We start from the raw sequence: 27,575 nt of genomic DNA on the forward strand, positions 1-27,575 counted from the left end.
TTTTATAAAATATAAATGAAATTTTTCATTTCAATTTTGATTGGGGGGGGGGATGAGAGAGAGAGAGGGAGAAGGGTTGGTTTTTTGTATGAATGTGCGGTGGGTGAATTTTTTATTATTTATTCATACTGAATGAATCAATTGATTGGCGATAAAGGTGTCCCTTTTTTTCCTGTGGGTGGTGGGGGTGGTTCTATTCTTCGCTGCTTGAGCCCCGATGGCATAGTTTTCGGTGCTTGTGGACAAAGTAGTAGCTGGGGAATTTGCAACCGCATATTTTGCACGGATAGTATTGGACGTTGGTGCTGTGAGTAGCCTCATCGGGGATGCTGGGAGATTTGGAGGAGGGTTGCTGCTGCTGCGGGGATTTGGGTGTTGTATCTGGTGGATAGAGGTGCCTCTTGGCGTGCTTTAGGTAGCAATATTGTGAGCGAAATGTGTGCTTGCAGTGAAGGCAGGAAAAGACTTCGTTGCTCTGCTGTTGATTTGTTGTTGTCTTGCTATTGAGCTTTGTTGGAATATTTTGGGATTCTTCATCATCCTCTTGCTGCTGGGATGATGTGTCGTGAAAGATGGCAAGATTGAGGACACGACGGAAGCGTACGGGTCCATCGCAACTAGCAATGTCCACAATGGCACGAGATGTGTTGTTTGTGTCACTTTTGGGGTTGTTGTTGTCGCTGCATTGTGATGCATTCGATGGGGTTGGTGCATTCCTGTCTCGGAGGCATGTTGGGGGGCTCTTGACTGCATTGCCACCCTCATTGGCCACTACCGACGTATTAACAGCCCTAAAGGGTGTCTCTGAAGCACTCGGAAGGAGAATACAAGCTGCTGGTGAGGAGATGAAGCTAAAATCAGCTCTTTGTGCTTTACTTGCAATTGGTTTGACAATTTTCACGCATTGCTGATGTATTTTCCCCTCATCATTGGTTGTGGCATCACCACAAGCAGCAGCCAAGACAGAAGGATTACCCCCGTAGTTACCACCCGTCCATTCCTCCCGGAGTTGATTCTGTAGCATGTAGGATGTACAGAGTTCGAGAACTTTTGGCATATGCAGCGTATGGGCGGCTAGGAGGACACTGAAGACGGTCTCAGGTCCAATATCCAGGAATCCGGTGTACATGTAGTTCAGCAGGATACTGAATTGTTCACTGGAAATTGTTGGGAGGTAGAGTGTCTTCTCCGGTGTAGTAGAATCTCTGCAGTCACCAATGAGATTCCTTAAGTAGTGACTATGATGGATAACCACGGAGCTGTGCACGGCAAATCTCTTGGCTGGAGGTGATCCAATATCAAGGATAAGATCGGGGATTGGATGACCTGCTGCTGCTACGTTCCAGTAGTTGAACATTTTTCTCCTTTTCAATCTTTTCTGATTTATTTTGTCGGTTATTTCGTCTTTGTTTTTGAAGATTATCTGTGAAGCATTATTAACCCTTTGAGGACGAATTTTATGATTTTGGATTTTTTAAAATGTAATTCTGAATTTAAATCACAAGAAAAAACGCAAATGAAATCGATAAACGAGCACTTTGCATTTTTTCTGATGAAAAATTTGATTTTTTCCATTATGAAAAGCAAGTAAGAGGGGGCTCTCAGGTTAAATCAAACGTAAGGGCTTCTTTTTATTAAGAAAATTGTGATCTTAATATTATTATTAAGTCTTGTATTTTAGCTATTTTTCGTCTGGGGAAAATTAAATGTTATAGTTCAAGTAATAAGTGATTAATTTAAAGCAGAATTTAGTTTAGATGCTAGCTATTGTCAAATTAAAAGAATAATTGAGTTTTCACAATATGAATGAGGACAAAACATTGCTTGTTCATTTAAAAAGTCTTTATAAAAAATCTTTATTTTTTATTTGCTATAAATCAAGAGCTATTTGGGGTTTTAGGGGTTTACAAAAACTTTAACCGTAAAAATATGTCTAATTTTACAAGAATAAAAATCTCTGGTATTTTAGCGAGACACAGAACTCAATATTATGCACTTTTAGTTAAAATTTATTGAAAATTTCCTACATTTTCACGTTTATTTTCAAAGATTTTCAAATATTTCCAAAATTTCATGGAATTTTTCAAAATTTCATGTATTGCGAAAAAACGAATGAAATATATGTGTCCAGTATAAATTCTATGTAAAACTTTCACATAATTTTCGTATGTTTATTAATTGTTGTTTCACAAAATTTTATGAAATTTTATGTTTTCATCAGTCCTCAAAGGGTTAACACATTTACAGTCCGTGCGCACTATAAAATTGAAACAAATATTTGAAGATTCTGTAACGTTCACAAGAGTTTTATTCTCAGTAATTTAACACATATTTAGTTTTTTTTTGATAATTATTTAGCACTTTTTAATGAAACTTTGTATTTTAATCATTTTTATTAGTCATAGAAGTATTTTTTTTAAAGAATATTTGTTGTAGTCTGATCATTTAAGCTTATTTAGGGCTTATTTCTGGGCGTAAAATGAGTTAAGTTTTTCAAAAATCAAAAAACATTTAGAATAGTTTGATAAACTACTTAAAAAATTAAGAAAAAAATCTTTTTAACTCCATAAACTTCTTTTAAAAGTAAATGAAATTATTGGAATGCAAGAACATTCACAAAAATTCAAGAACATACTTTAAAATGAAGAATAAAATTTTTAGATTAAAAATTAAATTCTTAATTTTTTTTACTCATTTTTTTTTAACTAAAACCAATATTCTTAATTTTTTTTTACTCAATAGATTTTTTTTGAAACTAAAAAAAGTAAAATATTCTTAAAAAATCATAGAAAATCCTTCGAAATTTTCAAAAAAATTCTTTTAATTGAATTTTCTTAAGAAATTAGCAAGAAACTGCAAAAAATTCTAATAACACCGGAAGGAGAATTTCAAAAATTCCCAATTTCTCAATCTAATAACACCTTAAACTTCCTTTGAAAGTATAAATAAAATTCTTGGGGACGCAGAAACGTTCATAAATGTTCAAAAAAATTACTTAAAAATTAAGAATAAAATTCTTAAATTCCTTTTCACTCAATAAAATTCTTTTAAAACTAAAAAAAAATCCTGTAAAAGTCAAAGAAACTTCTTTAGAACTTTCAATAGAATTCTTTTAAATTCAATTTTAAAACTAAATTAAAAATGAGAGAGAAAGAAAACAAATGGCTTTGATTGCTTCTTCTTCTTCTAAAGAAAATGTGTCGTTCCATTAAAATTCTTCATTGACACTTCTTCTCGCATTTTGCAAAATTATATTTAACCAATTAGTGCACCATAAAAATATTAAAATGTGCTAATAGTCACGTTTGAAAGTTCTCTTTGATGTCCCCTCACTGCTGTGCTTGAAATCTTGAGAGGAGCTTGAAGAGCTTTCTATTCCATTCTGTTTCTCATTTGAATTTTTAATTGCAGCACATTTTTAATAAAAAGGAATTTAAATGACAAAAAAATCGTGGATAGATTTTTTTTGTTTTTCTTTCTTTAGTAATTCTCTCTTCTTGACAAGTCTATCTGTTGGATTTTGGAGTCAATTTGAGAGGGAAGAAGAGAGAGAAAAAAAAGGAATATTAACACACAGAATGAACCAAAAAAAAATCTCCATATACAAATATTACGCGAAGGCTTTTATGTTCTGAGTTTTGAATAATTAATTGGTTTGTAATTAATTTGATGGTGCGTTCTCGTTCGTTAGACGCATTTTCGCTGATTTAATTTTTTTTGTGTTCTCTGTATGTGTATTTGGTGGGGAAAGGAAAAAAAAAGTGCAAACACAATTAAATGAATAATAAAAAAAAAAATGTTGTACACGAAGCACTGCAGGATTTCCTGGAGAGAGCACGAGTACTTTACGCGAGCGGTGTAAAAAAAATGTGAATGAGAGAGCGACTAAAAAATCCACGAGAATCCGGTGGAAAATGCAAGAGGATTGTCTGAATTGCAACTGAAGGGTATTTTGATGTAACATGAGGTTTTATATTGGCCAGAAAACGCGCGTGATTTTCACTCTAGGGCGCATTTTCTCCTCACTTACCCCTCCTCCCTAAAAAAAAGGACCTTCCCCTCCAATTTTCCAGGAGGAATTTGTTGATAAAAAAAGGAGCAAAAAATGCTAATGTTTGAGAGACTTTTTACGGGGAGGGATGAAAATGTGTCTAATAAGATGATTAAGCTACTTTTTATTTTAAAGAAAAATTCCCTAAATCCCTTTTAACCTCCACAAATTGTTCAAAAGATACCAAGCCAATCTGCGCAGGTATTATTCCGGAGAAAAAAAAGGAAGGAGAACTGGGAGAGAGAGAGAGAAATTCCAATTGAATGGTGTGTGTACATTACAGAAAAATCTCGGGAAATCATTCAATTGAAAATTCATCTGTTTGTTCTTCATTTTGCTGAATTGTTTTTCAATCATTCAAGCGTGATTTGATTAAATTTCACACAGAGAAAATTCAAATGTGAATGTGTAATATAGAGATTATATGAAATGGAGAGGAATATTTAATTAATATAAAGTCAAATTTGCTGACAAAATAAATATATAAATTCTCTCTCTAATTAAGCATGATAAAGTTCCAAAGAAAGAAATATTTTAATGAGAAAATAACAATTTTTTTAACGAAAAACTAGAATTGTTAGGAAAACTATAAAAAAAAGAATTTAAATTGAATTTGGCGCGCACCAGAGGTGAGATAGAAAAGATGGTGATTTTGAATGGTGAAAATGGAAATGAGGGGAAAAGAGCAAAGGGTATGCAAGGAAGTTTGCTCCGTATAAAAGTATAAAATATTCTAATGAGAAAAAAATTTTTTTTAACGAAAAACAGTGATTTTTGCAGGAAAGTGTGAGAGTTTTTGTTGTTAAAGAAACTATTTTAAAATAAAATATATAATAATTTGAATTTGGCGCGCACCAGAAGTGAGATAGAAAATATGGTGAAAATGAAAATGTAACATTTCGCGGTAAATTTGTCTAATTGGATGAAAAGAAAGCAATGTGTATGCAAGAGGTTCGCTCCGTAATATTGGTTTGTCCAATATTTATTCGAATTTTTAATTTTATCTTTTTTTTATTAAATTCAATGGGGTTGGCTGACAGACAATCAAAATTAGACTGAATTTAATGTAAATGTTAAATGCAATTTTTCAGACATTTGCATTATTTCAGAAGAAAAGTTTCTTCTACTTTACGAAAAATTGATTTTTAGAATTTTTATTGCATAGGAAAAAGTGTTTTGGGAAGGAAATTGAGGAAATTGATGAAGAAAAAAAATTCCATCATTGGATTTGAACTCATGATTTACACTGTGATAGCCTTGTGCCTTAACCACTGCACCAAAAATATGTATAAGGAGTACACTGAGATACTAACACATGTGTTACATTAATCACTGCAAGTCAATTTTTATTTTGAAATTAAGATTTATCTGAATGGAAAATAAAGAGCTTAAAAAAAAAGTTTTATCTCTCAGGAAGAAAAAAATGATTTTTTTACAATAAAAATGAGCACATTGAATACATACAGAACGCTTAGGGGGATGGATGATGAGGGGATGCGGGTAGAGAGGAGAGGTTGCTGTGTATGGTGGTTATGTATGTGTGGGGATCACAATATTAAATATGAGAGAAATGTAATTCATTTTGTCTCTTAATCACAGCAAATGTATCATTCATTTAATATTGACACTAACATTCCCAATTAACTTCCTCTCTTGCACACGCATTAAATCTCACTGTATGTATATATTTGGATTTTCCACTCGATTCCGGATGGAAATTTTTGGGATGTTCAGTGGTGAGGAGGGAGGGCGTGTGGGCAGGCACTGTGTATGCTTATGGGGGGTGGATTTTCCCAGCAATTTTCTGTGGCAGTAATACAAATAGTAACCTATCTCTCTTTTTTTTTACAAATCATATAAAAAATTTCTTTTATCATTTTACAAAATTGGAGCTTTATAATTCAATTTAATTTTAATTAATTTATAAGTCATTAAATCAATTAATTTACACACAATTTTCAACTCGTTTTTCCTAATTGAGGGAGGACAACAAAATGGAAATGTCCGGAATTTTGGGGGGGATTAATTTCATTTTAATTTGACGTATTTAATGAATGATTTTTCTAAGTAAGAATATTCAGGTATTTCTAAAAAAAAAGTGAAATTTAAGAATCCGAAATGAGAGGAACGGAATATCTGCCTTAAAATTCAGGAATCTAATGAATCAGAACCAAAATTCTGTTCTGAACCTCAGAAATCTTAAATGAAGAGAATGAGTTTCTGTCTTGAAGTCAAAGTATCTGACAACAAAAAAAAGAAGGACTCTGCTCAGAAGTCTAATATTTCTTAATAAAAGGAGATGAAATTTAATCCCGAATTCCTGGAATTTGAAAATAAAAAGACAGAATATATTGTCTAGAAGTTCAGAAATCTGAAATTCTTAGATTGATTTTGTGTTCAAAAGTCTAGAAATCGTTAATTTTCAAGCTGATTTCAAGATCAGAAGTCCAAGAATCTGAAACAAAATTCTAGAGTTTTTGTCTAAAAGGCTAATAGTTCTTTCCAGAAGTCCAGGAATCTCAAATGAAGAAATTACATTTTAGTCCGGTTTAAAATGACGAACTGAACCTACATTATGGTTTATATAGTTATTATGAATTTGTCAGAGTTTCAGTGAAGAGAGTGAAGAAGTTTTTTGAATCTAAAATTAAGACACAGGATTTCTATTTAGGACTTGAGTTCAATCAAGGTCAATAATCTAACATTCTTGAATGTTTTCTTTGCCAGAAATTTCAGAAATATTAAAAAAAAAAAGTCTGAGTTTTTGGTCTACCTAAACCTAGTTTTTTTTTGAATGGACATTTCGCCCTTCAAACCTTTAAAAAAAAAACAGACAAATCAGTTTTTTAAAAAGGTTGATTCCTGCACTTGTGATCCTATATTGAGTTGTTTTTTCTCCTTTCCTTTTTTCTATCGTTTTGTAGTATAACATAAAAGGGGGAAGTGCAAGAGAAAATGTGAAAATTGTGAAATGTAAAAATAAAAGGGATGCAGAAGGGGATGAAGAGAGTGGGTGGAAAAGAAACGAAAAGAGGGGTGATTGAGTGAAAACCTACATAACATACAGAATCAGAGTCAGAGATGAGAGAAGAGAACTCACGAAGGGATGGAGAGGAGATAAAAAAGTAAACGGTAGAGTTTAAATAAGGGGTAGAAATATTATTTGCAGAGAGGAAATGTGGTGGTTACAATATGGCAATATTGACTTAATCGGAGAAATGCTGAGTTGAAGTTATAAATCTTTTAATGATAATTATATTTGCACAATTTCCACAAGAGAAGAGAAATAATATTATATAGGTACATGGTTTTTGGGAAATAAATGTATTGATTTTAATACACATATAACCAGCATAAAACTCCTTTTTCTTTCTCTGCTTGCCCTTCTGGTTTTTTTTTAAATTTCAAAATCAAATTGAGCACATTAAATAGGATTTTTTTTAGCATTTAGTTATTATTATTTTTTGCTTTTCTTTTGTATACAAATTACATAAAATCACGAAGAAATCTAATTTTTCTTAGAACACTAATTTTGCATTCTTTCAGACGTTATTTTTAATAATCCGGAAGTATGACTTTCATATTCCGGGAACTCATTTATCCTTTTCCGGATGCCAATTTTTGCATAGTTTTTACCAATTAAATTAGCAATCACTTCCGTAGAATCCGTTCTTTGACATTTGGAAGTGAAAGAAATATTTTTTCCGGAATTTATTTCGAAATTATGACTATTTTAAATAACTACTAAAAAAAAACATTAATCTTTGTATTTTAACAACTCCTGCTTAACCCTTTAGCATTCTTTGGGTCATACGTATATCCAAATGTGAAATATTCGAATTTTTTCCCATATAAAACTATTTTTTTCTTATGGGTCTTAGTCCGAATAAATATTGGATAACCCAATATTGCATTTTCCAGATTTTTAATGAATTTAATTGTTTTTCCAACTTAAAAGAAAATGCGTTGAATTTCATACAATATCTATCGCAATGAAAAGATCAAATGTTTCAATATTTCTATACTTCATGAGGACACGAAAGGGTTAATTATTGAAAAAGAAATTTAAAAAAAAAGAAAATCTTGGGCACAAGAAGACAATCACAAGGGCGTAGTCATAAATGTATTTAAAAATATGTTTTTTCTTCTAATTTTTAAGTCATTTTGACATTTTAAACGTTTGACAGTTCTTTTCCAATGTTTGATGTTAATTTTTATTGTTCAATGAATTTTTTTTAAATTCTTACTCCTTTTTTTTAACGTTTGATTCTTTTGTCGAACTTTTGACTTTCTTTTTGTTAACATTCGTTTCAACGTCTGATGGCTTTTTCTTCTAATGTTTATCACTTTTCTTGTTTTTGACATATTTTACGACGTTTGACGATTCTTTTCTAACGTTTCATACTTTTTTTTTCTATCGTACGACGTTTATTTGGCGATTGTTGCAGCGTCTAAAAGTCTTTTTCTAAAGTTTCGCATATTTTAGGACGTTTGCCGTTTGTTTTTTTTGTGTCTGACATTTTTTCTAACGTTTGACGTTTGTTTGTTATTATTTGTCCATCGTTTTACCGTCTGACGATTTTTTTTTTTAATTTTTAACGTTTTTTCGGTAATATTTGACATTTGTTTTAACATATTTCAAGCTTCTTTTCTAACGTTTTACGTTCGCTTTAACACTTGACGTCTTTTCGGTAATATTTGACATTAGTTTTAACATCTAAAGCTTCTTTTTCTAACGTTTGACGTTAATTTTCAAACGTTCGGTGTTCCTTTGTTAATATTTGAGGTTTGTTTTAACTTTAGATACTTTTTTTCGTTTGACGTTTCTTATAAATGTCTGTCATTTTATTTTCTCCAACTTTTAGACTTTATTTTCTAACGTTTAAACACTCAAACATCCCCCCCTGGCTACGTCCCTGACTTGAGGCAATTTCTCCATAATTTAATTTAATTGAAAGGAATTTCTTTTCTTTTATGCTTAAAGAATATCTCCTTTCTCCAACCTTTTTAGATGTCCTGCAATTTTGCTTCGTGTGCAAGGCCACACTGTGCTCACGGAGTCGCCCATTGGAGAAGAGTCGGTGCAAACAGTACGGGATTCCGGAAGGGAATCTCATACCGGGAGCACGTGTGTGCAACACATGCCAATGCAAATCATTGCGTTCAAAGTACAGCAGTTGCCCACTGCCAACGTGCCCCAATGCAAAGGATCGCGTGAAGCGCTTCCGGAATCTCCCGACGCGCCTGTTTGACTTGGCTGCCGATGTGCGGGATGCCATTGTGGCGGAATTCCAAATTCCACCGGGTGTGCAAAAGTGCTGCAGCGCCTGCCTCATACGTATCCGGCGGAAATTGGCGCCGCACATTCAGACAGCTGTGTTCACGGACGAGGAGATTGGGCGCCTCAAGGTGGGCCTGACGGAATGGGGGCACAATTGGCAGAAGTTGGAGGAGGTGATGGGGAAGCCCGTGGCAACGGTGCGGATGTTTTATTCGATTAATAGGAAAAAGTGTGGATTGGAGGAGGCCGTTGGGGAGTACTACAAGAAGAATCCCGGTGAAATGCGTGAGATGCATCATGGTGGGGAGTTGTCGGATGTGGATGAGTCTGACTTTAGTACGTCGTCGTGTGATGAGCGTGAAGCGAACAGTGACACAGCATCCGCAGAGAGTCCATCGACAAATCCACCGCAAAATCTTCAAGCTGCGGGGCAGATTCCCATTCAGGGAGGGGGAGGAGTTGTTGGTGGAGCCTCAGGGGTGAATAAAGTCGTTGAAGTGGAAGCTCTCACGGCCGCGGGGCAGATGGTGATGACGAAGAAGCCAGAAGAGGAGCGTGCGGTGCAACCAGAACCGGCAAAGAGGCATTCAATGAAGAGTATTGAGGAATGTGATTCATCGGCCACGGAGACGGCTGATGAGGAGAATGAGCTATCACCGGCAAATCGACAGAGTCCCAAAGTCTTGCTCTACCCGAATCAGACAACAATCACCATGTTGCCGTTTTCGGGGCAAAACGGGCCGCGGGAGGTGTCGTCACCGCCGCAAAATGTACGTGATGTGGTGCTGAATGTGATTGAGAGGAGCCTGAAGACATCCCAGGGTCCGCAGATGAGTACGCAATCGAAGGTGGGCATTATAAAGACTCCCTTCTCAATGGAACCACGCACGGAGATGACGTACATGCGCGGGGATGTGAAGGAGCCCCCAGCACAGCATCCGTCCGATACTCTTGCAACAATTTCCGTACTAAATAGTCAAAATCGTGCCCTAATGACCGCTCAGGCGCCCCCTCAGCACCATCCGGGTGTCTCTCAAGCCACTCCGGGGCAATTTGCAGCAACAATCACCCCAGTGCCACTCACAAAGGGCCCCTCCTTGGACATGCAGAAGGAGCAACAGATGAAGATGTATGCAACAATGCGTACAGAACCAGAGCCCCAAACATTGGATTTGAGTGTGAAGAAGACTCAAGTGAGGGAGGTGACGCCAACGCAACAGAAGAACCCAACGCCAACACAGGCACAAATGGCAAATAACGTCGTGGCAATGTTGCGTACAGAAGCGGGGCAGACACAGATGAGTTTACCGCAGCAAACGGTGTCACCGAATCATCTCTATCAAACACATCAGGCCTATCATCAGCAACAGGCACAAGGTAAGTCCAATTCTTGTTTTTAAATTCCTTTCAAAAAACTCAAAATTTCAATTCTTTCCCCTGAAGTTGTGCAAAAAAAAAACATTCGGCGTAAATATTTCTTTATTTGTTAACCCTTTGAGGACGTTTTTTTTTAATTGATTTATTTAAAAGTTTTGTAAAAAAATCACAAAAGGGTATTTATCAGAATAAAAATATTTGGTGTAGTTTTGTTACCCAGAGGTGTTACAAATCCCCAACACCTCCCCTCTCAGCCTAGTGCTGTTTATGCGTAAGAGGACTCTCTCTTCTCCCGTAGAGCACCGGTAGGTGTACCTTTCCTCTGATGGAGTTTGACCATCTTGGTTGGTATAAAACGTCGTATGATTCTCCGTGGAATCAATTCTGTAGTTCGTGATTGGGGTCGGTGCGAGGGAGATGAGGCGGGGCGAGAGTCCTCATTTTTCTAAGCCCCAAGTCGCGATTCTTCATTCAGAAGTGGGATCACAAGTGCCGGGGTGATCCACAGAAGGGGTAGTGCGTCGAAAACCCCGTGAAAATCGAGTAAAAATAGTGAAAATCGCGAGTGAAAAAAATGATCGAAAAAAAAGTGACGTTTTCCAACATGGCGGCCGCGGGGCGTCATGAAAAAAATTGGATATTTCGCGGCAAAACGGTGAATTTGGGGGCTGCCAGTGATCGTGAACTTGAGAGAACGTGTGGGGGCAGCCACCCAAAGCGCGGAAGGGACAAAATTCGCGAAATATGTCGCGAAACTTGAGTGAGGCGTCATCCGTTGAAAAGAAAGGACGCCGCGCATTGAAAGACAATGAAATGCGTGAAAAAGCCCGGGAATGGGGCCGCAAGTGCAGTGTGAGAGCGTGATGATCTTCTGGGGCAACCACCCAAGCCATGGGGATCCCAAATTGCGGTGAAAAGGCTGAAAATTGAGACATTACGGCATGTGACGTCAAAATGCTGTCCGGGAGTGAAAAGGACAATGAATTGTGCCGTGTGTGCAAGACTGAAAGGGACGAAAGCTCCCAAGAGCCCCAAAAATGTGAAGAGACTGCAAAGAAGTGCTGCAATGAGATCGTGTGATACCCGTGGATGTCATCAGGAAGCCAACGGACACCGTGGACGCCGTGATGGAAGCAAAAAATCAGCAAGGGGGCAACGGCAGCGGAGACAACGCAGGCCCTCATTTTTCAACGAGCTCCAGATTGCAGTGCAGGATTAGGGGAAAGGAGACATCAGTGGACAAGGATTTCTCGGAAATCCCAACGTTGATAAGTTTTTTCATAAAATTTTTGAATTTTTTGTGTGAATGGGCGCCCATGTGTGAATGAGAAATTGAAAATTGATGTATTTTCAAGCCGCATCCCAAATAAAGAGACCCACTAACATTATGTACCCCATTGCGGCGAGGGGTAAGAGAAGATGGTCATGTTTTTCAAGTTCTATTTGCAGAAAGATGCCGTGAAATCATTCGTATTCCAACAGAGAGAGATCAATACTGTTCAAAAGGATGGAGCTCCAGCAGGCCATCGTGAAGCTGCCACCAGAAGGCGAGAGATGAAGCTGCGAAGGATGCTCAAGAGGAAAACCATGGAAGTAAGGTGATGCTGTGAAGCACAAGATTGGCAGATTTGGTGAGTCCGTTCCAATTTGTTGTCTTATGGGGAAATATTTAGGCAGTTAATTGTGTACCACCCAGTCTGGTGGAAATTATCTTGAGGTTTTGGGGCGAAATATTCGTTAAAGTTGTTTCATAAGATTTTTGCCCCAAATGAGAAAACAACAAAATAAATACAACCAACGCCCTTTATGATTTACATAAGATTTAGATAAATGTTTCTAGGTAAAATGATTTGTGGATTATGGGGTAAAACATTTGGTGAGGTTATTCCATGAATCCATAAGGCCCAAAGTACATGAAAACCATTCCTTCCTTTGTGTTGAATGTTCCCCAAATAAAACTGAGGGAAAATGTGCCACCATTCCTTGATATTTTCTAATGAGAAATGAGCAAAATTATTGTCAAATGGGTACTTTGCATCAAAAGTGGTGGATGCATTTATTTGAAGTTTTCTATTTTGCTGTTGGTCTTAAAATTGAATTAAAGGAATATTTTATGCTGTGTGTTGGTTAAAAATCTCAATCACGATGTTTACTTATGTCCTCTGAATGGGTTGGTTGTGTCTTCTCGTGCAGTACCCATGGTGTTGGAATCTTTGAGGGAAATGCTCAGACAGGCAATTCTTTGAGCCATTCAGTATCTTGCGGATGCAGGGCATCATTGTGTGGTGCCAAGGAGAATTTCAGGGAAGTTCATAGGAGTTGGGATGATGGAGAAGCAAGGTTCAGCAGCAGCGGAGGCAATGATTTCCAGCAGCAGTAGTCACAGTGATGGCCAGGCCAGCCATGGAGTTTGATGTAAAGTTCGGCAATCATGGCCATGGAAATACAGATCCAGAAAACACAACAAGTTGCAAAACAAATTCTGGTGGAGAAGACAGTCAATAATTACCCAGATGAACAATAGGAGATAACTTACGAGGAGAAATATGAAATGCAGATTTAATCAAATGACGAAGCCAACGAGGAGAGTATGGAAAACTCAACGATGAGGTTTATTGTACAAATGCACAAGAACGCGCAGGAAGATGCTTTCCAGTATAAGGTGTAAGATGCAGAGCAGCAGTGGCAGTGATGTTAAGCAGTTGTAACATAAGAGAAGCTTAGCAACAGCAAAATGCAGAGAAGACATGTTGCAGCATCAGTTACAAATAAATCCACTTCAAGGAAAATATTGCGTATGGATATAAAAAGGACAGCAGCCAAAAGATGAATTCAATTATCTAAGGAACACACTCCAACGTTGTAGGTAAATGTGAGACGAAGGAAGCAGCGAAATGCGGAAAGTAATAGATAAACAGATGAGGAAAATCTGCAGCTGAAATGATCATTGAAGAGAAGGATTCATAACTTCATTGAATGGGTTGTTCATAATTGCGTTGAGTGTTAAGGTTCACTGTCGTGGTTCGATAAAGTGGTTTGAAGCAAAAGAGATTGTTGTTTCATGTTTTCAGGATTTAGAATTGGCAGAATAAAGCAAGGAAAAGAGTCGAGGGGAAATCTTTTTCAGGTGTAGCAGCAGTGTTGAACATCGTGGGAAGAAATACAGAAATTCATCTGAAGATGCAGGATTCCTGAGGAGATGTAGTTAGCAGATTAAAGGGAAAACAAAGAATTTGCAGTCATTTGGTGGTGTTGTAGCAGTTGAACATTGACAGCAGGAAAAATCAACAGCATCCGAGGACAATGAGGGAAACGTCGCAAACGCATCAACTGGATCATAGTGTTAATGAGATGGTAGATGATGAAAATCACCTGCTATCTTGATTAACGAGGACCACAGAGGTATAAGAAGAAAATACAGTGGAGTAATTTCCATCTGTGTGACTATTCTTTCACCTCGACGTTGACATCATCCAGTTAACCACAGGAGGAACTTCATCAGCAGCTGAGAAAAGGACTCAAATCATTGGAAAACACCACCAACGAGCACCCAAGTGTTAGGATTGCTGATACAACCACGGGCAGCATCAAATAAGGACACAGCTGGAGGAATTGAGATAAACTGGCAACAATGGAAGATGTATGGAAATGAATCAAACGGAAATGGTTGTTGGATTCCGCAATGTGATGGAAATCAGGAGCATTGATGTGGGTGTGAGCAATAATCACGAGCCACCCATGGATGCAGACATTGGACAACCTGAGAGCAATGTTAAGGAAGAGAAAACCTCAAAAGATTCACATGGATGTGAAACGAGATGCAGAAGAACACAATGGGAGGAAAAGCAGAAGGCTTTTGCAACACACAGATTCAAGGAATAGAAGCTCCGATGTTAATGGACTGTAGTGAAGGAAGTGCAGAGGCAGTTGGGCAGAGGATGGTACCTGATGCAGTAGCATACGGTAGAAGATGGACCAAAGAATATTTTGCAAACTGAAGGAGCACCAAATCACACAGAGGAATATTCTAAAGGAAACACAGTGTGGCAGTCTTGCAGCAGGAATGAACAATTGGAGTAATTAACACGACGGGCATGATAGGTCACCGTGGGTTGATGGTGTTGTTCGAAGTAGTAATTCTGTAGACCTTCCCAAGGCAATATAGGAGAAAGGTTTACCTAAAGGTATCAGCAAGTGTGGTCAGGCCACAAATGGTTATTCGCCAAATGGTGTAGGGCGCAAGGCACTTGATTGAGACGTGCTAGTAGGAAGGAGTTGTTAGGAAGGGGTGATTGGATAAAGAGGCATTTTGGGCGGTGAACGAACTCCAATTGCAGGAATATGAAATGTTGTTGAGTTTCGTTACAGCAAAATGTGATCACCCAGCAGACAGCATTGCACAGAGTTGGAAAATTGTAGGCGTTGTGGCACTGTCGCACGCATACTTTATTCTTTGATCTCTGAACATGTTGTAGGGCTATAGAGGCCCATGGAAGCGAGTAAAGCAGTGCAGACTTTGAAATCATCAAGGGGCGGAACAATGCTACTGTATGCATATGGGACCGCCTGGCAGATGCGTCTGGTCCTAATTACCTCCCATCCGAGCATACAGAGTAATCTCCTAACCCCCATCGGTCCCGAAAGGGCAAGGTTCGAGAAAGTCTTGCAAGGGCATTGGCAGAGCAACAATCGAGCCTTCAAAGAAGTCCTGGTCAGACAGGTTATAGCAGATATGCAGAAATAGCAGAAATACTGGAACTTCAAAAGCAGAATAAGCAGATTCAGCAGATCGAGGAAAAGAAAGGCAAAGGGCCTTGGGATACCATGGTAATGGGCTTCCATGGTCGGTAAGCGTGCACGCAAATCCTCGAAGTCCCTGTCAGTTAGGTGGAAAAGTATTGAAAATATGCGGAAACGGCCATTCAGAGTTAGTGCGGTATAAATTCCGATGATGATGTAGGCGTGTAATGATCAAACGGGCAGATGATCAGAAATAAGTAATGCGGTTGGCTAAAGAAATGTAGAAGGGTTGATTGAAATGCGGTAAATTGCGGTAGAACGCGGCTATATCAAGGGGAACTTGAAATTAAGAAAGCGGAGTAGATTGCAGTATTTTGGGGAAAATTGAGTAAATTGCTAGGAGAAGAGAGTAGGAGATTATTTGCGGAAATTACAGCTAGGCTGACGTCCTCCTTCTAATGATATTTCTTCTAAACCTTCGCCGAGGACGTCGAAACACAGGAAAGGCCGAGTGTAGTTTTGTTACCCAGAGGTGTTACAAATCCCCAACACCTCCCCTCTCAGCCTAGTGCTGTTTATGCGTAAGAGGACTCTCTCTTCTCCCGTAGAGCACCGGTAGGTGTACCTTTCCTCTGATGGAGTTTGACCATCTTGGTTGGTATAAAACGTCGTATGATTCTCCGTGGAATCAATTCTGTAGTTCGTGATTGGGGTCGGTGCGAGGGAGATGAGGCGGGGCGAGAGTCCTCATTTTTCTAAGCCCCAAGTCGCGATTCTTCATTGGATTTCAGGATGTTTTGTAAAAAGAAATAAAAATATTCGGCAGATAAGAATATCTCTTAAATAGTTCTGAAAAGGCTCAGACTAAGCTGAAAGTATTAAATTTAATCCTAAAATTCTTAAATCAATCTGAAATATTAAAAATTTCAGACTAAAAGAGTAATAAATTAGGCTTGAATTAGCCTAATTCAATTCAAACCTAAAAAATTACTAAATTTAAGCATAAAAAAGTAACTAAATTCAAACCAAAACATTTAATGTTAAATCCTTAAAAAAAACTAGCTTCAAGCCTATACTTAGAGAAATAAACTTAAGCTTCAAAAAGTACTAAATTTAAACCTACACAAGGGCTACACAAGAAGCTAAAAAATATAATATACAAGTTATAAAAAAAGAGTACTAAAATCAGTCCGAAAAATATCTTCACATTTTTGTTCTAAAAGAAGACTCAGACTGTGGAATAGTAGCTTAAAAAAAGTAAATAAAGTAAAAGCGTAAGAAGTGCTAAATCAAAACCTAGAAATATAAAATTCAATCAAATTGATTGTTATTCCTTTTAGCTGTGATTCTTTCTTCAAAGAAGCACAGCTTCTGTGTACACTCAAAAATGCAAAGTCGTCAGATCGGGCTCAAACTTGGGATGACCACGAATTAGGGTCCCTACATTACAAAAAACGTATGCGCCAAAAATTGGTCCGTCCGTCCGGCCGGCCGTCCGTCCGTCCGTCCGTCCGTCCGGAACCTTTCGCTTAATTACAAGAGAACGGTGATAGATAGAGACTTGCGGTCAACGGCAAAGTTCATATATCGGGTGGAAGACATCCGATTATGAAGTCAAATCCAACCCCCCACCCCCGCGTCCGCCATTTTGAATAACTGTCAAATTTTGTTTTCGCTATATCTCAGCCCCTGTAATAGCTAAAAATCTGAAATTTTGATATGTTGTAGGGGCCATCAAGACCTTTCCAACGATACCTCATTTTCGCAAATCGGCCAAGCCGTTTAGCCAATATGGCCGCCACAATTTTTTATCGAAAATCGGCCATAACTCGAGAACGGCTTGACCGATTTTGATCAACTTGGGCTCAAATGAAAGATATTAATGAGCCCTACAACTGCTCGGAACATCGCAAGTTCAAAAAATGACCGCAAGTGGCGCTAAAATCGAAAACAAAATTTTCGATGAGTTTTCGATAAATATCTCGAGCACCGCTTTATAGAATTGCTTCATATTTTGATATGTTATAGTTGGCTATAATATCTTATATCATGCCAAAAATGAAGAAAATCTATGTAGCCGTTCCGGAGATATCGCGTTTTAAAGTTAACATGTCATATCTTGAGTTGCATAAGACCAACGCCCCGCGAAGCGGGGCTTTTTTATATGCACATATAAAAGTAAAGTAAAATATATATAAATGCATAGATATATACATTATATATACATATAAAAATGCAAAGATAAAAATATATAAACTGCAAAGATAAAAATTAAATATAGCATGGATGGAACAGTATAAAGCGAAAGAACGGTAAGTAAAACTTACGGGCTGTGATTCTTTCTTTGTCAGTGAAATGTGAAATTGACGGAAAATTGAGGATGGGCAAATTTTGAGGAAGGCTTTCGCGCGTACCGAATCACAGCCAACGCCCACGATTAAGGCATTTCACAAATTATCTGCGCGTTGGCTGTGATTCGGTGCGCGAGAAAGCCTTCCTCAAAATTTGCCCATCCTCAATTTTCAGTTAATTTCACATTTCACTGACAAAGAAAGAATCACAGCCCGTAAGTTTTACTTACCGTTCTTTCGCTTTATACTGTTCCATCCATGCTATATTTAATTTTTATCTTTGCAGTTTATATATTTTTATCTTTGCATTTTTATATGTATATATAATGTATATATCTATGCATTTATATCTATTTTTTTTCATTTATTCAATCTAAAATTAAGTACTTTTTAGGCTTTAATTTATTCCTTTTTAAACATTGAATTTTATATTTTTAGTAATTTTGCGCAAAATCAAGTTAGAATATATTTAGATTCAAACTCAAGAATTACTTAATTTGAGCCTAAAAATGTACTAAATTCAATCATTAAAAAACTTCTTCGCATTTTAGTTCTATGAAGGCTCAGATTTTGGATTAAAAGCTGAAAAAAATACTAAATTCAAGACCAGAAAGATAAAATTCTATTCTAATTTCCAATTCGTTTTTTTTTCTTTATTTACTCAATTCTAAATTTAGTACTTCTTAAGGCGTGAATTTTATATTTTTAGTACTTTAACATTATTTCAAGTCAAAATTTAAGTCTAAAAAGTACATCTAAATTCAATCCGAAAAAAAAACTTTCTGCAATTTATTCTAAAAAAAAGTTAATTCATTAGTTATTTTTTTCTTATCATACTTTATTTCGTTTCGAGTTATTTGGTTTTTATAAAGAAGAATCAAAATATTTACCAAGTTTTCCTTAAAGAATTATTCCAATGTAATCAAAGAAAAAAATTAAAAAAAAAACTCTTTTTTTTATATAAAGTTTGATTAAGTTTAAGTTTAAAATTTGTCCTCAAAGGGTTAATGCAGCACATACAAAAATAAATGCTTTCTTTTCCATCTCTTTATGGCCACATTTCTCCCCTAATTTCCCTAATATAAAAAAAAATTCACCCCCCAATTAAACGTGAAAGAAAAAAAAAACAAAGAATTTGGCCAAAGTAATTCGGCCATTCCTGACCTGCAATCAAATTTACCACCCCCCGTACTACTTGTAATGCGCAATTTAGTGATGGAAATGCCAGCTAGAAGAGTACCAATGTGGTGTTCTCTTGAAGGTGGTCGCTCGGCAAAGTCCCCATCGGTGTTTGTACCCATCTCCGTGGGTGCCCAGCAGCAGATGTACCATCAGGTGCCGTCAACGCGTGCTACCGCTGTCACAGCTGGGGCCATGATGAAGAGTAAGATGAGCCCAAAGCCACAGATGCAGCAACCACAGCCACCAACGGTTGGGAATCCAGGAGGTGGTGGAGGTGGTGGTGGCCCCAAAGGTTCCATCACGCACGGCACCCCAGTGAGTTCGGTGAGTCAACCGGCGACGTTCCTCCTTCAGGCACCGCCAAGTGCTTCACCGCGATTCGATGCAGCTCCCCAGCCGGCTCCTGAGAAGATTGGTAGCATCACACAGGGCACACCTGTGCACATGCCACCGCATCATCTCAATGACAAACATCGTGTGTATGAGTACTACAAGAATAGCCGACAGAGTCCGGCACAGCAGACGCCACAGAGTAGCCCGCAGGCGAACTTTGGGCCATCATACGCACGCTCTTTTGGCATGGATCAGCAACAGCTGAGTTCGCGGCAGATCATTGTGAATGACTACTTCACGTCGCAACAGATGATTGGGCAGGCGCGTGGTGTGAGGACGAATCAACCAACGCCGGAGAAGGATTCCCATTCACCGCGCAATGTGGCCACAATAAATGCCGGCAATGTGGCCATGTACTACGACAAGGAGCGCCAACGAAGTGAATATATGAGTAGATCCTCACCAGCAGACAATGCCAACAGGTAGAGATTTTCTTTTTAATTCATTCTTGTAATTCATTAATTAATTCATTTTTGTAGCCTCAATCATTCGCTGAAGACACCACCACCGCCACAGCGACAGGGTGTCATACAGCGTCACAACACGGGAGGCTCAAAACCATCGAGTCCAGCACCGAATCGTCTCCATGTGATGCAGCATCACTACCCACCGCCACCGGGTGAACGAATGGCAGCGGCGGCAAAGGAACGCGATAGGCAATTAGCTGGTGCCACATTAGCTGGGCATGAGGCATTCTCATCACTCGTAGATGTTGCCGTGCAGCAACCATTGCTGCCTGTGCCGCAGGATAAACGTCCACCAGCATTCCAGGGGAGTCCTGCAACACACCACGATATACGACTGATGGCCTTTCAGTTGCATCAGCATCAGCAATTTCAGCAAATGCAGCAGGTAAGGATTTCTCAAAGTTTTATCTTATTTTCCTCATTTTTTGTGGTTTTAGTGTAAAATTTCAAAGGTTTAGTTGAAAATTTCAAGGTGTGAAATGAAAATTTCAAAGCCTGAGTGTTAAATTTCAGGCACTAAATGAAAGTCTTAGGATGGAATTTAAATTTCAAAGGTTTAGTTGAAAATTTCAGAGTATGAAATGAAAATTTCAAGGCCAGAGTGTTAAATTTCAGGGAACTAAATGAAAGTCTTAGGATGGAATTTAAATTTCAAAGGTTTAGTTGAAAATTTCAGAGTATGAAATGAAAATTTCAAGGCCAGAGTGTTAAATTTCAGGGAACTAAATGAAAGTCTTAGGATGGAATTTAAATTTCAAAGGTTTAGTTGAAAATTTCAGAGTATGAAATGAAAATTTCAAGGCCTGAGTGATAAATTTCAAGCACTAAATGAAAGTCTTAGGATGGAATTTAAATTTCAAAGGTTTAGTTGAAAATTTCAGAGTATGAAATGAAAATTTCAAGGCCTGAGTGATAAATTTCAAGCACTAAATGAAAGTCTTAGGATGGAATTTAAATTTCAAAGGTTTAGTTGAAAATTTCAGAATATGAAATGAAAATTTCAAGGCCTGAGTGTTAAATTTCAGGCACTAAATCAAAGTTTTATTTTCGGAGAAGGAAATTAAAATGTCAGAGAATAGAAATGAGAATTTCATAGACTTAATTTAAAATTTCAGAAAAGAAACTTAAATTTCAGAGACTAAACTGAGAATTTCTGAGATCTAAAATTTCAGAGACTGAATTGAATGTTTCAAAAATAGAATTTAAAATTTCAGAAAAGGAATTTTAAGTTAAGAGTTTAGTTCAGACTCCAAACTGAAATTTTTTGTGAATAAATTGAAAATTTCAGAGCATAAAAATGAGAATTTCAGAGACTGAATTGAAATTTTTAGAAACAGAATTTAAAATTTTAGAGAATGAAAATGAGAATTTCAGAGACTAAACTGAGAATTTCAGAGAAGGAACCTAAAATTTCAGCGAAAGAATTTAAAATTTCAGAGATTTAACTCAGAATTTCCGAGCCCAAGATTGAAAATTCACTAGTCAGACATTCTTAAGATCCCTTAAGTTTTCTTAAGATTCTTTTAATTACCTTAAGAACTTCTCAATTTTTCTTATGCAAAATTAAAGATTTTTTAAGATTTCAGAGATTTTCAGGGATTTAATCAAAAATTTTTGGCACTGTATTGAATATTTCAAAGTCTAATTGTAAATTTCAAGCATTGAGTATAGATTCTAAGATGGAAAGTAAGTATAAAATTCCGATTTAGGGTTCAAATCTCTAAAAAAAGAACTTTGAAATTTTTGAAACTTTGAAAATTTGTAATTTTTCCTACATTTTCTCAAATTCAAATTAGATAGATAGATAGATTGTTTATTTCACTCGAAACTGTGCATACAAAATCATACAATTTTACATCTAGTAAAAAAGAAATTCTTAATATAACCTTGAAAACACCGCACAGAATAGAGGATTACCTCCAGACGAAACTAATGGGAAGTTTGTGTGTCGGAGGGAGCCTAAATGAAGCGCCATTAGAATACAATTTTTTAATAACAAAAGTGCCTTTCTCATTTATAATTAATAGGAAAAATAAAATAAAAATGAGTCCTAAGTAAATGTCAAAAATTAAGGGGGAAGCATGATTTGGCGGTTTAATGGAAAAGATAATTCAAAAATTTGATTCAACTTAGATCAATTGAAGAATTGATCATGATCTCACGTTCATTTTCCGTCCTCTTTATGAAAACGCGTCCCTCTCTGATTCATGCGAATTTCCAATTGTTCTCCCTCACAAAATTTTTAGCCTCTCTCAGCAGAGCCCGAGTTGATGCGTTGATTCTCTCATATATTCCCACATCGAAAGTCTCAGCGTACGTAGCCAATTTACATTGAAGCCATCCCTTTTGTTTTGCCTGCCGTTGAATTTTTGCTGCTCTCAAAATTTGGCGCCTTGTTGCGTTGTTCGTCACTTGAACTATCCATACATTGCCATTAGAGCGAGCACTGGAGCTCTTACCGGGAGTCTCTCTCAGAGACCCACCGTTAGGTGCCTCAAAGGGTGTCCCCTCATTTGTCGCTTTGCGAGTTTTTTTATCCACAAAAGTTGCTCCACCAGTCGTATTGGACGCCGTGCCACTTGATTTTTGGGCATTTTTTGCCGCCTTCTTCCTTACAATGGTGCACTCTTGAATCACACTGCCGTCCAAATCCATGGCCAAAGCATTCCGAAGAATATCAATAGCAACTTTCTCATCCGTAATATTCTGAGGAATTCCATGTAACTCAATGGAGGATAAGCAAGCCATTCGTTCACTTTCCAGCACTTTTCGCTCCAGAAGAGCGATTTTTCTTTTTGAATCCTCATTATCACGCAGAAGCTGTTCGGTATTCCCAGCTTTCTCCTCAAGCACAGTTATCCGCCGCTTTGATTCCGCACTGTCCCTCGCAAGACTTTCCAGGGTATTTGCAATCTTCTTCAACTTGCTGGCCGTATCCTGCATCTCATCAGCTCGGTTGCTGAGCTCCTTTCTAAGATCCCCAATGAGGGCTGTAAGAGCACTCTCTCCACCAATGCTGTCTCTTCGAGGTTTACACGCCGAACACTTCCAATCCACATTTCTTTGTTTAAGTGATTGTAAGGCACTCGCGGTTATCCTTGCACAAGTCCCATGAAATAAGGATGAACATCCGGCACACTGAACCTTATGTACATCGTTTCTCGCTATGACACCTTTACAATCCTTACAGTGAGACATTTAGGACGATTTTAACAGAGAGATCGAGAAAGACACGTCCACAGTGAACGAGCGCTTCAGGCAGACTGAAGACCCTCTAAAAAGACCCTCTAATTAAGACCCTCTAAAACATAAACTCAGACCTCTATGTTTTTTCTTTGTTCTCTGCTGAAAGGAATAATGAAAAATCTGGAATTGAATAACTCTAAAATTGTTTTTGGTCTCTTAAGATCTTAATTAAGGACTTTAAACTTTTTTTTTTACTGAAATTTTAAATTAGGACCTCTAAAATACGACGATTATTTTTTGTGAGAAAAGTAAAATTGAATTTTCCCTCCAATTCGCATAAAATTTTTCTTAGCTCGACATGAAGCTGGAATCGCAGAAGAGACATGGGCAGCACATGCCGGGATCGACATTTGAGGAGCTGCAGCAATTTGAGCGGGAACGCCGTGAGGAGCATTTTGCAGGACGCGGAGACGGGCATGCGCCATCGCATGAACTCCTTGAGCGTCATGCGCAACTTGAGCGTGATCTCCATGCCGACCATGAGCGTCTAATGGAGCGCGATGCGATGCTGGCGAGTGCGTCAGAGGAGCGTGCGGCCATGCATACGGCAGAGATGGAGAAGGCAGCAGCTGCGGAGCAAGAGCAACAGAGACGATTGGCTATTGCGGCACAACAGCAGCAGCAGCAGCAGCAGCAACAGCAACCACCGTATGACCAATCACCAAAGGTCACTGCACGCCAAATTCTCGACCGAGATCGCGAAAGATCTGAAAGGTGAGTTTTTTTTTTTGTTTTTGGTGTGAAAAGGAATTTTTTTTAAATTGATTTTTTTTAGATCTCTTCTGCCACCACGATCAACTGATGGAACACTAACTGCGGCCAATCTAATTGATGCCATCATAACGCATCAGATTAATCAGAGTGCATCGGAACCACCACCAGTTTCCGTCAGCAGAGCCCTTCACAAATCAGGCTTTGTAAGTACAAAGAAAAAAGAATTTTCTCTTTAATTTATTTTATTTTTAAATCTTTTTTGAGAATTAATATTTAAGTTAAATTGAAAATTATGGTTATAGCGTTAATATAAAAACAAAGGTGTTTATCCGTTTTTTTTTTACTGAGAAAACTACTTCAATTTGAAGGATCAAAAGAATAAAAGAGAATAATAAAACATCCCCAACAAAACTTTCTAGTTTCACTGTGATCTCAGCTAGGAAAGTCGGGGGAAATTTGATCAAAAATGCAAACAATGACGTCAAAATTGTGTTTTTTGCATTCAGGGGCGTACTTAGGGGTGTTTGGGTGTCTAAATTGCCTTCAAGAGTTGAGAAAATTTAATATTTTTTTCTTTAGAAGTGGAAAGAATTCATTTTCAAGCAAAAAATGTTGTAAAATTTGAAAGTGAATTTTTAAGAGAATGAAAGTCTCAAAAACATTAGAATACAATAATTCTGATGAAAGAAATGTTAAACATTTGAAAGGAAAAATTAAATTAGCTAAAAATTTCATGAAAAAACATTTTGTATTTTGAATAAGTCAAGTTGTTGAAAAAAAAATTTAAAACGTTCAAATGAATGTCAATTTTTTAGAAAAGAAACGTCAAATAATATAGGAGAGGTACGTTGAACGTTAGGACAGGCTGTTAAGGGTTAAAACAGACGACGAATTTTTAAATAAATTTTTAGCGATAGTGAGAATAACTGTCAATTGTTAGAAATTGAATGTCAAATGCTTAACAGCTGCTATAGGCTCTGTCATCTTATCCTGAATTTCTTTGAAATTGTTTATTTTTTGTTAATTATACTCAATGTAAAAAGAATTCAGTTGATATAAATTAATAATAATAAATGCTATTTTATTGCAACAAATTTTATAACGGTTTTAGTAATAATTTTCTTTAATTTTTTTTTAGTAATCCTAATCAGTAAAACTCTTCACTTGTAAAGTCATTTTTTTATCAGTACTAGCGTCTTATCAATTGATTTAAAAAAATTAAAAAAATATAAACATTTTTTTTTAGGAAAAAATACATTAAAATAAATTTCTGGCTACGCCTCTGTTTGTCTCTTTAAATGCATGAAACATTCATGGTAATGTTTCATTGGTGATTTTTGAGATGGATTTTTATGCTTCTTGTTCTGAGTGAGCTAAAAATCACAAATGTGACGTCATTCCTTGTGTTTTCAGTTAAAACTGTCAGTTTTTCTTCTCAGTATTGAGTTTAGAGAAAAATTTGAATTTTAGCAATTTTTTATACTTTCTTTCTTCTTGATTCTCTGCAAAATTACGCGTACTTCGAATGTTTCCATAAATACGGGAGCTTTAGAAACAAAACTAAAAATATGGATAAAATCCTTTATACCAAAAAATACTTTGTTTTCGAGTTTTAAAGCTCTTAACATTATCAAAAAAAAATCAAAAATGTAAAAAAGTTAAAATTCTTTTTAACTTTTTTCGTTAAAATTCTTTTTAACTTTTTTCCTTCATTTTTTTCATTTTCTTTTCAATCATTTATTTAAAAAAAATCTTTTTTATTAGGATATTCAACCATCTTGCAATAATGATTAAAAATAAGAAGAAAAAGAAATTTAAGAAAAACAAGAAATTTTGAAAAGAAGAAAAAACCATAGGGGAGAGCGGGGTTAAAAAAGTCACTTAAGGGTTTAGAAAAAGCTCAAAATATCATATTTCCCAGAAAGATAAAACGAAATGTATAGCTCATTTCTTTAGGAAATTTACTGCTCTTTAACTCTTTCTCAGATCATTTTGTTCTATTTAGCTAGGAAATATGATATTTTAGGCTTTTTCCAAACCCTTAAGTGACTTTATTAGCCCCGCCCTCCCCTAATGAAAAAGAAATAAAAAATAAATGTATAGGGGAGACTGGGGCAAAAAAGTCAATTTGCATAAATCCTTATCTCTTATTTAACTCGCTTCTGACTTTTCTTTTTAATTAGCGGGTAAATATAGTCACTAGCGGGGTAAATAAAGTCGGTTTAATTTTCCGACATTTCCAATGACTTTCCACCTGAGAGATTGATTGTAGTTTCTAGCTAAACTTTTCACCTTTTGATCAGCAACAAAGAATTTCACATTTATACCCACAAAAACAGAGAATTTTGCGATTTTATCAATCACGAAGCTATAATTTTCAATTATTCTTTTTCTTTTTCTAGTTTACTGGACGTGATTTACATAGTGGTGCATCGGTGTATGAGAATAGCGGCGGCAGTGGTGGTGGAAGTGGAGGTGGTGGTGGGAGCAATCAGTCGGGCAATGTGATAAAGATTGGCTTTGACAGTGAAGCTGAATCATCGTCGTCGGCGTCGTCACGTCTTGCACCCGGGAGTGGGGGGACGGTTATGACGAAAAACATAACAATTGGCCAATTAACGGATTCCATCATACAGAAGGATTTTGGCCCGAATCCCTTTCATCCGCTGCGTCAGACGCAATTTATGCAATATCCAACGCATGAGCAGCTGATGGTGCAGCAACAGCAGCAAGATCAGTGGGGACGACGCCTTGGTGGGGGGAAGGATGGCATTGTGACGGTGGATCGGTTGAAGAAGATGGAGGAGGTTGTGAAGAAGGATGATGGAGGGAAGGAGAGTGGTGGGGGGAAGGAGGGTGAGGCGGATGATGGACGTCAAGTGAGTGGAATGCGAATGACAGCCCCGAGCCCGAATCATGCGGCTGCTTTGAAGTCTGTGGCGGTGTCGGGAGATGTTGGTGCAGTAACACAAACGGAGCCAAGTGGGGGTGGCCCCTTTTACCATCTCAACGACACGGGGGATCGACGACAACATGGCGGAGGGGCGGCGCCGACAATTGGGTCGCATCAAACGAAATTTGCCCTTGATTGCTATGTGAAGAATCGCATTGTTGAGGCAATGCGAACGGAAGATGAGAAGCGTAGTGATGATCGTGAGCGGGAAATGCGTGAAATGGTGCACATGAAGCAGCAGCAGCAGCAGCAACAGGGTGGTGGTGGTGGCTATGGGAAGATGGAGGTTGTTGTTGATAAAAGCGAAGGAGGAGGCGGAGCAACAGCGCCGGATGATTCATCATCACGTCCTCCGAGTGGGGGTGTGATGATGAAGCAACCGCCGCCGCAGAGTTTTGCCCCGACTCCCACCTCCGTGACGAGTTTCTCATCGAGCGCCTACCACTACCCCTACAGTGCGCTAAATGTAACACCAGCACCACCCACGAGTATTGCTACGGTTGCCATTGCGAAGACAACCGAAGATGCACGACCGCAGCAACCCGAACCGAAGCCACTCCTTTCGGCACAATACGAAGAGCTGAGTGACGAAGAATAGTGGGCGACAACACCAATCTGCGCGTATGTTTTGAGATTAAATATTCAGAATTTTTTTTCTTTTATAAATATATTTACATAAAATAATTTTTTCTTCTCCTTTAAAAAAAATATTTCCTCCTTCACCGACACTCTGTGAGTTTTCTTTTTTTTTTTAAATTAACTTTTAAAAGAAACATAAAAAAAATCTTCCCTGACTCTCTCTCTCTGTCTCTCTTGGTTT

The 27,575-nt window shown here is 37.4% G+C and overlaps 2 protein-coding genes across 7 annotated transcripts in view; one reads left to right on the top strand and one right to left on the bottom strand.

The window, feature by feature from the left end:
* Positions 1 to 27,483, top strand: part of LOC129794670 (uncharacterized) — a 45,499-nt gene extending 18,016 nt beyond the window's left edge. For 4 of the 6 annotated variants that reach the window (XM_055835477.1, XM_055835479.1, XM_055835480.1 and 1 more), the window contains exons 10-15: positions 9,063 to 10,709; positions 19,014 to 19,797; positions 19,855 to 20,227; positions 23,381 to 23,802; positions 23,864 to 24,005; positions 26,205 to 27,483. In XM_055835477.1, coding sequence (XP_055691452.1) covers positions 9,063 to 10,709; positions 19,014 to 19,797; positions 19,855 to 20,227; positions 23,381 to 23,802; positions 23,864 to 24,005; positions 26,205 to 27,353 — 4,517 coding nt within the window. In that variant the 3' untranslated portion in view covers positions 27,354 to 27,483. The remainder of the gene's footprint in view (positions 1 to 9,062; positions 10,710 to 19,013; positions 19,798 to 19,854; positions 20,228 to 23,380; positions 23,803 to 23,863; positions 24,006 to 26,204) is intronic. The other 2 variants (XM_055835481.1, XM_055835482.1) reach the window with 1 other exon arrangement.
* On the bottom strand, positions 70 to 8,189 carry LOC129794731 (telomere zinc finger-associated protein). Its single transcript, XM_055835585.1, has one exon. It carries the CDS (start codon positions 1,355 to 1,357, stop codon positions 194 to 196), a length of 1,164 nt encoding a protein of 387 aa, XP_055691560.1. The 5' UTR covers positions 1,358 to 8,189; the 3' UTR covers positions 70 to 193.
* Positions 27,484 to 27,575: the final 92 nt, after the last annotated feature.

This window comes from Lutzomyia longipalpis, chromosome 4 (assembly GCF_024334085.1).
Source record: "Lutzomyia longipalpis isolate SR_M1_2022 chromosome 4, ASM2433408v1".
NCBI classification, from domain to species: Eukaryota; Metazoa; Arthropoda; class Insecta; order Diptera; family Psychodidae; genus Lutzomyia; species Lutzomyia longipalpis.

Bases quoted from the DNA above. Each gene is read 5' to 3' on its own strand.
- LOC129794731 (XM_055835585.1), bottom strand. From the start codon at position 1,357: ATGTTCAACTACTGGAACGTAGCAGCAGCAGGTCATCCAATCCCCGAT.